The following is a 10,561-nucleotide window of genomic DNA, read 5'->3' on the forward strand; positions in this document are numbered from 1 at the left end:
GCTACTGCATACCTGCAATTTGACAATACATTTTGCTTAATATCAGACCATTATACCACGTCAATCTGGAGTCCCCATAGTTCGCTTCGGTCGTGGGACCTGATCGGCCTGCTGATTTAAGGGGCGGCATCACGGCCGCTCAATTCTTCGAGTGGAATCCCGCCGTCTCCTCTGATTGTGTGAACGGATTCTGGGCTGACGAGGCTTACTGTATCGGGAGGGCTTCGGTCTCAGGTGGAACGACGACAACGACGACGACGAAGGCCACAACCACAACATTGTCGCCGACCTCTCCTACGCCGCCGGCGCCGACACAAGATGGTCAGCCATCGAACTGCAATGCATGGTATGTACCCGTGCCTGGCGATGACTGCGGCGTCGTCGAGACCAAGTATCAGATTACGGATGCGCAGTTCCCGGCTGTGTCGTCGGGTTGTTTAAGTGGCTTCTGGGTGGGAGAGGCGTATTGTGTTGGGCTCGCGTCCTAATATCAGTGATTTCTTGTACGATACAAATTGTTGTTATCCATTAGTATTATCTCATAGCCACGTCCATCGCCCGAATGAGGTCCAACTGAAAGGGTGCAGTCTTTGACACCTACTGAGTCTGAGGGGGCAACATCTCGAGACCCTCAACCAGATACTACCGAGGATTTTGTAGCAATATGCCCAATAGTCTCTATATAAACATCAAGCACAGCATACTAATCAGTTACCCCGGGAACGTCGATTTTTACAAACGTGCCGAAATACCGCGAGCTCAAATCATGTGTTAGGAACATTCTTTGTTTCCTAAGTAACGTGCTATTGCCTGAGGGGGAAGTAGCGTTAGTATATAAAATACGATACCAGTGCACCATGTCAGCGAAGTAGCTACCTCCCTGGACCTGCCTGCATTATTACGGAATGGTTCTCATCACCAGCAACAACAATCAGCAACTTCAGAAACTTCGCTTTTTGCAAACGCGCTAAGAGACCGCGGATTCGAAACGCGTGTTAGTTTAGTTACACTTTTTTTACTCCATAAACTAAGGCTTTTGAAAAGGAACGGAGATGAGAGCTTACCTTAGGTAGGTAGGTATTATTCAAATTGTCGGAGACGAATGTCGCCCATGATGATATGCATTTCCAATCGAAAGGGTGTGAAATGAAAGTGTTGCAATGATGACTTCTCACCTCACTCTCGCCTCTGTCTCACCTCTAACTTTAAAACAGCTACCTGGCGACATTTAAATGGCAAGGTGTTAACCGCAACCATATCTTGATCTCCCGCAATTCGGCTGCCCATCCCGGTCTTGCGGTGGCTTCTTTCTGAGTGCCCACGGCTATATATGCTCGGTCGTCTTTGCGCACAATCGCATCAGCTCAACACCGTCTGTTGAAGCACCGTGCACGGCCTACTACAAAAGTCATGGGACGTACCCCTCAGCACCTACGACGGGGCATGCTCCCAGCAGAAGCCAGCGGAATCACTGTGACGCGGCGCGTCTCAGACAGCGACCCATCAGTCTCTCTCATCAGCACATTCCGCAACACCTGGCTCTACCGCACCTACCACAACAACTCCGACCCGCAAACTGGCATCACACGCGCCCACCCAAGTGGGATTCCGCGCCCGCGCGTTTCCCTCCAGATCTACTACACCGGCGCCAGGCCTCCGACCCAGACCATCTCGAGCGCGTGGCACGTGCTCTAGAGTCGGTGATCCTACATGACAGAAACGACACGCGTGACGAATACGAGAGGGACAGACTTGACGTATACGGGCTGCCAGGAGCCTCCGTCGAACGCTGCATTTCGCACCAGAGCAGCGAGATCGCCGCGCGCGAGGCACAAGCCTCCAAGGAATGGCATATCCAACGGTATGACATCGGCGGATCGAGCTGGCGCAGCGCTCTGGTCGTTGTCCGAGATGTGGATCTGGAGAACACGGAGAACCACGTGGTTGGGCTATCGACCGTCTACTTCGACCGTGTGAGGGAGGATGGGGAGCGTCCTGGTGAGCCGTACTGGGAACGACAGGCGGAGAATCTCAATGATCAGTGGGTGCTGATTCATGAGCTCAAGCATATGCTTAACTGGCAGCATAGTGCTTCGCAGTTTGATGGTGAGGGTGAGCGGTATTATGATCAGGGAGAGGGTTAGCGGTAGATAGATACCCGAGTAGACTCATGGCGACTTTGCTCATAGTGACTGAAATGATGAACATGGCTCATGATTGAGTAGGAGGGCAGTAGTGAAGAATGACAGGAGTCAAAATATTTGCATCTCTCGAAGGCTGGGCAGTAAAGGGGAGATCGCGCCCAGCTCCTTGACGGCCGGTGTCGTCCTTTGACTACATGTAGGTACAGCGATCGTTATCATCCAAACTTCCATCAGGAAAGTACGTCTTGATCATATGTCTTGATCGACTTTGCCCGGTGGCGCCGGGACTCATAAAAGACTTCATTGCCAGCAAGTCAATATTCAAGCCTGGAGGAATCTATCAAGTCACAATAGTCACCGTAAAGTCGAGTGAAGTGCCTGACAAACATCTCTATTGGTCAATACTAAGATGAGCATCTAGGATCAGCTACTACTACTTAATCCGGACTCGAACTACATCGCGTCGTCAGCCTAGGCTAGGCCTTATTCAACTACCGAAATGCTTGGGTGCTAGGTAGATATACGTCCAACAGATGAAGCTAGACTCGACGGATATGTGTAGGTACTTAAACTATGTCTCAGGACTCCGGTAGAGTCTCACATCAACTCCCGTAAAAGATGATAGCGACATGATGATATGGGCTGCGACAAGATAGTCGGTACAATGTTCGATGAACTGTCGTGCGAGTCTGCTAGGCGACGATGGTGTTGAGTAGCGCGAACAAAAGACCTATCACTAATCCAGCATATTGAGCCAATTCAGAACCATCATCGCCTTGAGGACGTCTGGACGTATACTTGGAAGCGTCCCTACAGAGAAGAGAAGGCCTTCAGGGATTGCCTGTGCGAGCCGGTGGGGCACCATTGTCGACAACGTTACCCGCGGGCCGTGCGCCTGCGATATATATAGGTAGTCGACAAGCGCTAATCTGTCATTTTTAGCATGCCTTTCCCGGTAATGTGACGTCTCCAGTTCAACTCCAAAAATGCCCCCGCTCCATCGGCATCAATTATCACTTGAAGGAATACTCGACTTTTCCTCGACTGAGGGACTCAGTACAATCCAACGAGCTGACGCCAAGCGCCGGTTCTACCGCATCGTCAATCATTTTCTCCCCGACTCCGAAATCGACAGCAGCGCTCGTAGCCAAACCTACAGTCCGCCTCGACTTATCAGCCTCACATACCAATATGCCCTCTCTGACGAAGCCCGCGACAATTTCCTACGGGCTTTTTTTCTCTCTGTCGATCTCCCCATCGTGAGGGACGGCACCGGCGACGACGGCGATCCCGAGGCCTTGCGCTCCTCCGTTTTTGCCTTTGCCGACTACCTCATGGATCAGTTCTTCCTTCCTTGTAAGTCCGTTCACTTGTTGACTCTGTACGTAACCCTTTAGCATCAAGGCTAATGCATTCTGTCATGTTTCTAGTAAAAGCCTCGATCAAGAAGACGCCACAGCCCTCGCCCGTTTTTCATTCCGCAATAGAGAAAGTACAAGGCGGACCGCGAACCTTTGCCGGTACACCGGATCGGCTGTCCGCTTTGCGGGGAGCCTGTCTTATTCGCGACCACCACCGCTGTGTCATATCGCATAGCTTCGACAGTTCTGAAGCACAAGCCCGAATGGACAAGGCTGGCGAGACAAACGCTCTGGATGATGATGGCAATCTGCTTTACCAGGATCCAAACCGCCCCGGGCCGTTGGAGGTGGCGCATATCATTCCCCATTCACTGATGAAGGTTGACGCAAATCACGAGCTTAGCCCCTCTAAGAAAGCGGCTCTCGCAATTCTGAACATGTTCGATACCGGAGTTGTACACCTAATTGAAGCCGGTGACATCGACAGGCCACGGAATGCCCTCACGCTTACCCGACCTTTCCATGTCCACTTTGGCGAGTTCAAAATATTCTTCGAGCCCGTTGCCGACTCGCAGCCGCATACCTATCGCATTGACTCATTCTTGTCCCGCTACATTCTACCAGAGTTTCCCCTCACCCGAACGCTCTACCTAAGCGAAAATAGGACCATAGACCCCCCATCGGCTCGACTGCTTGCCCTCCACCGCGCAATTGCTCACATTATTCACTTTTCCGCGGCTGCCGAGTACATTGATAAACTGCTCCGCGAAATGGAGGGGCAGGGCGTTTGCGCGGCGGATGGTTCAACGGAGATAGATCGCCTATTGACGCTTGGATTACGCGGATGGTCCGTTAGTACCTAGACTATTTTGATTTTCCAAGGCGGCAAGGGTTCATCGGTTAATCCTTGGGAAGGGCATCAAGTACCATATCCCTGTCTTCAGCTGTTTTCGCCTTCCGGTTATGAATTTTGGCTTGTGGCTGAAAGGTAATAGGTCTTGAGCAATCTTCCGATATTCCGTACCGAGGCCTGCGATGAGAAGAGCCTTTTCGCTGTCCTCGTGGTCTCTGAACCTCCCCGTTATCATCAAGCGCCCGGGTTATCGTGTAGCCGCCAGTTCCGGAACTTCGCCGAGCCCCGCGTGACCAACATGGGCAGCATCACCACTCTCGATCGGCGGAAGCGATAAGAAACAATAGTACTGTTCTAAAGGCCTTTCAAAAACACTTTAAATCAATTTTCGATGCCGTCGTCGCCTTTGCTACCCACAGACCCCTCCAGAGCCCATGATAAGTCATGTTTCGGTGTTGGTGGTATACAAACGGATGACACACTTATTCGTGCAACCAACACTTTCTCTCAACTTGAAGAAGACGAGCTTCAGAAGGCAAGCCTTACAGCTTGGCCCCGTACACAACTAGGCATCCAACAACCCCTTGATTTCAACGGCAGCACAATAAACTCCTACAACACAACTGCCTCATGGTCACACAGAAAACTCAAGGCAAACGACTAGCTATTATCTTTACAATTGCTGAAGATCGCAAGCAATCATACGTGTATTGACATCATGGCATTACGAGAATCATACGAAAGCCAAGAGATCAGCGAGATCCGTATCGCCTTAGAGAATACGGGCTTGGGGACTCAATACTCTTTCGTCATGCAGTTCACTTGACACGGGATGGTGGACCCACTCCGTGTTAGTGAGATCATAAGTATGTGACGGTCGGGCGGAAACATATGGGTGGCCGGTGAGCAGGGGGGAAATAAAGGAAGACATAGAAGAAGAAGAAGAGAAAAGAAACATTCACCATCATGTCAAAGCCCATGCAGAGGGTGGTGTCGGTAAGGACTGTATTCAAGGTCAGGTAATACTGCAACTACTCATAATGTCTTTTCCCCAATACCCTTTCATTCACGCCCCTAGGTCAAAAGAAGACAAGATAAACTTGCGCGCAAACAGCTAAAATTTGTCGAGCTTATAGCAAGACCAGCACATAAGCCCTCGGCGCTGTATCCGTAACTAGTAGAGAAAACCCCTGCCGGACGCTGCCTTTACAAGGTTATACGCTGCTTCGAGACCTTTGACCGAGGAGTACGCTTAATCCGTCAATGTTGCAATAGAACCTTTTGGCAACTGACTAATTTATTAATTAAAGAGATCTCACTAGGAGCTATGAATCTTTCACAAGCATGACTAGCGTATGGCATCACCTAATATAAGGTCCGAAAACGATTAAGGAAGCATAAAGCGAGAAGTTGTCTAGTGGCGTGTAAGGAATCCAACGCAATCTCGTCTTGTCCCCTATCCCTATCCTGAACCCTTCAACACCTTTAGCGCAGCCTCGAAGTTGGCAATGTTGCGACTTAGCTTCTCTCGATGCTATTGAACATGTGCCTCCTTGCCCGCGATCGTATTAAGCTGCTCTTCGGTTAGGCTGAGAACTATCTGCGTATTAAAAACCTTAAGCGGGCTATACTTACCTGCAAGAAGGTAATAGTTTACAGCGTACTAGCAGACAATATCGACAAAGCGTTTTGGCAAAACTTTGTAGTAGCTATGCAGTACGTCATATATATATTTGCAAACGTATATCAAGTTCGCTTTATTAATGACCAGGTTCAATAGCGCAGACTTCTTAATTCGGATTATATTGTTGTTAGAAGTATCAGAACTCTCTATAGGAGGGTCATAATCACAGGGGCTGCATTCTTTAGAAATTCCCATTTCTTCTATTACACGTACCAGTCTTTTACCCTATGCTTATTACAGATTGTTATTAAAATAGTGATTTTTCGCGGCTGCTCAGGTCCCACTGTGGAAACATCAACCATGATCGCGCCAATAATTTATTTTTAAAATATTCCTCTTACTCCCTTAACATCTTCACGTGCGCAAATTGCCAAATCTTATCTCTCCCACATATGCGACATATCTGAGAGAATGCTGAAGGGGAGGGTAGGTAGTAAACATGTATGTATGAAGATACACTCAGCATCTGGTTTTTATCGTAGTGGCTGTAAATGGAGATTTGGTATCGTTGAAAGTCCCAGCTATACACTTTTTTCTTTTTAACAATTCTGCTATGAGAAGTCGTTGAGATTCCCCAGAATGTCACTATTGTAGAAAAGGACATTCGAAGTTTCCCACACTCCTGATATAATGGCTTCCATGGATAGGTCCGTGGAGAACCCCATACTGGAGTCACCGTCAAGCGTCGTGTCACAAGGCTGAATTTCTCTATTGAAGGAAATAACGCTACTGTTTTGACACATTTCGGTTTCCTGAGGTTCGCCTAAAGCGTCTTGGCCCTGCATGAGAGGCTCTAGATCCAGTCCTCCCGCAGAGTTTGAATTCTGGGTCAAGGTAATATCTCTCTGCTTGTACGACATCAGCATATGCGCATCATGTGGGTGGAAAGTATTTGTCTTACGCCGTAAGGGACTCTCTCTTCATCTGGCGACGGTGGGTATGTGCAAGGCTGACTCCGAGTAGCACCAAGTGAGATCACACGGGAGTGGACTTTCTCCATCGCATCCTCCAGATTGTCCAGATTCTGCACCAGAACGGACGAGGTATTCCAAAAGTCCCTGTGCTGGATCAGGGTCAGACGTAGCAGGTCGAGGTTGGATTGCGCCACCAGCCTCTCTGATTTCATCTCTGCGAATGTCGCCTGGATGATCTGGATAGCAGCGACCATCCAAAAAGTGTTTGCTAGAAGAGGATCGCCATCGCTAATATGATTTGGCGTGGCATTGCGCACAGTGCTGATCACTTGCTCTGCAGCGTGGAGGTATTTAGGCGAGAGGGCATTGAGAAGGGTTGTGGCTTCGTCAACAGGACGAGGTGCTCCGCGCATCGAGCTCGAGGAGGAACGGTCTGCCTCTTCGGTCTGAGAGCCGCCACCCGAACGTTCGTCTCGGAAGCAGTCGTTGTGCAGAATCATGAGTTTTGCAAGCTGAGTCATGACATATATCGCTTGTATGTCGGAGCCTCTCTTTCGCGTCGTCGAATCACAGGAGGTCGTTTCGTTTGAAGATGATAAATATGGCCGATACTGCAGTTGCTTAGGCAGTGCCATGGAAAAACATGAGACGCAGTTCTCGAGGACCACTAGTCGGGGACCAATATCTGCAGAGCGGGAGTGCCGCTGGGCACCTGAAGGCTGGCCGCGACCGAAGGTAACACCCTGGGGCACGGAAGGGTTGGCCAGGGAGTGCGCATCGCACATGAACGAGTTGACGAGGATAAACCACGCCCTGCCATTTTCATTGCCGCTCTTCTGCAGGTTCTTCCACCGAAGCGTTGGGTCAGCGTCAAGAAAACAGCTTGGCGCTTTCTTCCCCTCAAACCAGAAAGTGTCCTCGACTGGCAGAAGTGTGGCATGCTGACTCTGGTCCATGCCAATTGGACATCTTCGTATGGTGGTAGCGAATACTTCGAGCTCCCATATGGTCCACCACACCCTGCGGCGTTCCTCCTTGGCAATCCACACCTCGACAGACTCCGAGCCATCTTTTCTCGTTGATCTGGATGGCAAGTCCACCAAGTGAAGTCCCATTTCGTAGGCTATCCGGATAACGAGCCCCAGGGATCTCCACGCCAATCCTCGAACGCCAATCACGAGCTCATTGTAAGTCGTTAACACGAGAGCCTGTAGGAGAAATAGCGGTGGAAGCTTATCTCCGCAATTCTGGAGTTGCTTGTGGGTGGCGTCCGACGCGATCTCGTAGAAGCGTTCAGGAAGGAGCGCCCCGGTGCCTTCGTATCGGTTGAGATCGCTGGTGTCGCCTGACTGAGCGTACCTTGCGGCCAGGCAAAACATGGAAGCCAGCAGTGTGCTCGCTTGCTCGGGCATAAGCTCTACATAGACGCGTCTCTCGAACGTAGGGCGGTGAAACAGTGAGACGGATGTGATGTGAAGGAAATATAGATCAGTCCTGTCATCGAGACGGAGTCAGCCTATGTCGCTTCTCATTCGCCTGTAAAAGGGATTTCAGGACGCTTACAGTCGAGATAACTGACTCTGCTCCAAGCCCAAAATATGACATATGCAGGCAGCGTTATTCTGCTGAACCATTTCCGGTAAGGTGGGCAGGAAGTGAGCCTCGGGTGAAGGAGAGACTTTTCGACTGCTCTCGCCATCATCTCGATAAGCCTGCCTCTCGTGGAAGTGATGAAGTATCCAGTTGGATATGCTACTAGCCTTGGTCTTCAGTGCCTGCTGCTGGCGTTCTGGCCTGCTCGTTCCAGTGCTGGCGCAGTCTGACGGCTGGTCTCGACGGCTAGCGCGGCACTCCCTATCGGGGGTGGGGAGTTGGGAATTCGAGGCTTTTCGCTTTCGATAGCTCCCTGGCGGCGTTCAAAGTCAGCCGGCGAACACAGGCGTGGCGGTGCACGCGCGGACATATGCTGGACAACGGAGGTGAGAGGCGGCTCATACCCAGCTTTGGGCCTGGTCTCTGTGCGGTAGATGGGTAATGGCAGTCTTTCATATGGCGAAAGCATATCCGGCATGAAGGAGTCGTCTTGTCGCTAGAAGCAACCGAGAGGCCTACGTGTCAGTGAATTGATCGGGAATCGCGCAGAGGGATACGCATACCATTTGACTTTTCTCCTGGACTCGGAGTTAGTGTACCGGGGGAAAAGAGAGAACCGGGGCAGTGAATCAAGGGTCGACCTGTTTGACTTACCTCCTGCACTGATAGCACGCCCACGGCGACGAATTGGGGCTCTTGAGCACGCCGTCCTGCGCACGCCGCGCCTGCTGCCGCACTTGCTCTGAGGCGCTTTTCGGCTGGCTCGCAGTGTCGTCTTCCTGATCCATGTCGAGCGTTGGATCCGGAGAACCTGATGAATGTGCCCAGCAGTAAAGAGAAAACGTGCAGTCGGACTGAACCAGACTGTTTCCGCTGCGCAGTTGTGTGGCTGCTACTGACCGGCAGTTGGGCTTCTCGGCCATGCGTTCTCCAACCTCCCCCAGTCGTTTCTCCAATCGTGCTTGGAAATGCGCACCCTCTCGGCTGACCTACTTCATTGCCCCGGCGTCGAGACTGCCTCCACCTCCCCAGCCTCTTCCAGGAGGGTGGCGGGCATCGCATGTGGGCCCGTCGGGCCAACTCCCTCCTAATTCGAGCGAAAACACACCGACGTTGTCGCTTGTCTCAGCCGACTGGCGCTTCAGGCTGCGCGATGCTGCGCGCGTCCGGTCTCGAGCCAGTCTCAATTTGTTGGCTTCAAGCGGTCATCTCCACTACAACCTGTCGGGCCAAACGACTAGTTGCGAGAACGGACGGTTAGCTCGTTCCATCCGCGTTACTTAAGAGGCCATCTCAGTTCATTGCCGTGGAAGCATCTATCTCGATATCTGATTCCCAGCCTTTCCACGTTAATTCATCAATCATGGCTAAAGTTAACCTCAACCGAATCTCCCACGTGTACTACACGTACAAGGATCTCGACACAGCGCACCTGTTTTTGCTCGACTTCGGCCTTCTTGAAGTTGAGCGAAGGGCTCGTAGAATCTTCTATAGAGGATACGGTTCTAAACATTTGTTTTTTTTTGCGCCCAAAAGGATGACAATGACGTATTTGGCAGTGCCGCGTTCGCAGTAGAGGCTCTCCAGGACTTGGAGCGCGCCTCTGGTCTTCCCGGCGCCACTCCGATCAGGGATCTCGACGGTCCCGGATGGGGCAAGGTTGTGACTCTACGAGAACCTGTCAACGATTTCCCCTTTCATTTCGTTTATATCGAAAGCCAGGGCTCATGGGAGCCGGGTAAGGAGCATCGTGGAACTCAGCCACTCAACTACGTAATCCTCTTCTTCAATAATACCCCTCCTGTTTGATGATCCTCAATGCTGAATAATGCCCAACCCTTAGCCGATCGACAAGAGTCGAGAGCATAGTCAATTCCAAGGGCTCGAAAAGGGTATTTTCACGCGCGGAATTCTCCTCTAGGGTGGGCCACTACCACAAAGTGCGAAAATAAAAAAATCAGGTTAAGTGCGGGGTAAAACTTATTTTCCAACTTTACCTAAGGGATTTAAAA

General features: G+C 50.9%; 5 protein-coding genes across 5 annotated transcripts; 3 read left to right on the plus strand and 2 right to left on the minus strand.

The window, feature by feature from the left end:
• Positions 1–1,410: 1,410 nt before the first annotated feature.
• Positions 1,411–2,144, plus strand: F5B22DRAFT_636017 (uncharacterized protein; the record flags this gene model as incomplete). Its single annotated transcript, XM_047977227.1, has 2 exons — positions 1,411–1,620; positions 1,653–2,144. The coding sequence occupies 2 exons, from the start codon at positions 1,411–1,413 to the stop codon at positions 2,142–2,144; spliced, it is 702 nt and encodes a 233-aa protein (XP_047831526.1).
• Positions 2,145–3,082: 938 nt separating this feature from the next.
• On the plus strand, positions 3,083–4,559 carry F5B22DRAFT_124758 (uncharacterized protein). The gene is made up of 2 exons (XM_047968915.1): positions 3,083–3,500; positions 3,575–4,559. The coding sequence occupies exons 1-2, from the start codon at positions 3,131–3,133 to the stop codon at positions 4,366–4,368; spliced, it is 1,164 nt and encodes a 387-aa protein (XP_047831527.1). The 5' UTR covers positions 3,083–3,130; the 3' UTR covers positions 4,369–4,559.
• A 2,214-nt stretch (positions 4,560–6,773) lies between these two features.
• F5B22DRAFT_124624 (fungal-specific transcription factor domain-containing protein) lies at positions 6,774–8,830 on the minus strand. The gene is made up of 2 exons (XM_047968913.1): positions 8,520–8,830; positions 6,774–8,450 (listed from the first exon to the last, which is right to left on the minus strand). Exons 1-2 carry the CDS (start codon positions 8,588–8,590, stop codon positions 6,902–6,904), a joined length of 1,620 nt encoding a protein of 539 aa, XP_047831528.1. The 5' UTR covers positions 8,591–8,830; the 3' UTR covers positions 6,774–6,901.
• F5B22DRAFT_124636 (uncharacterized protein) lies at positions 8,643–9,761 on the minus strand. Its single transcript, XM_047968914.1, has 3 exons — positions 9,204–9,761; positions 9,113–9,127; positions 8,643–9,045 (listed from the first exon to the last, which is right to left on the minus strand). Exons 1-3 carry the CDS (start codon positions 9,609–9,611, stop codon positions 8,725–8,727), a joined length of 744 nt encoding a protein of 247 aa, XP_047831529.1. The 5' UTR covers positions 9,612–9,761; the 3' UTR covers positions 8,643–8,724.
• Positions 9,762–9,912: 151 nt separating this feature from the next.
• On the plus strand, positions 9,913–10,358 carry F5B22DRAFT_646060 (uncharacterized protein; the record flags this gene model as incomplete). The annotated part of the gene is made up of 2 exons (XM_047978680.1): positions 9,913–10,011; positions 10,086–10,358. The coding sequence occupies 2 exons, from the start codon at positions 9,913–9,915 to the stop codon at positions 10,356–10,358; spliced, it is 372 nt and encodes a 123-aa protein (XP_047831530.1).
• Between the last annotated feature and the right edge of the window lie 203 nt (positions 10,359–10,561).

The sequence above is a fragment of the Xylaria bambusicola genome, assembly GCF_022495145.1.
Source record: "Xylaria bambusicola strain CBS 139988 unplaced genomic scaffold F5B22scaffold_17, whole genome shotgun sequence".
In the NCBI taxonomy this organism is placed as follows: domain Eukaryota; kingdom Fungi; phylum Ascomycota; class Sordariomycetes; order Xylariales; family Xylariaceae; genus Xylaria; species Xylaria bambusicola.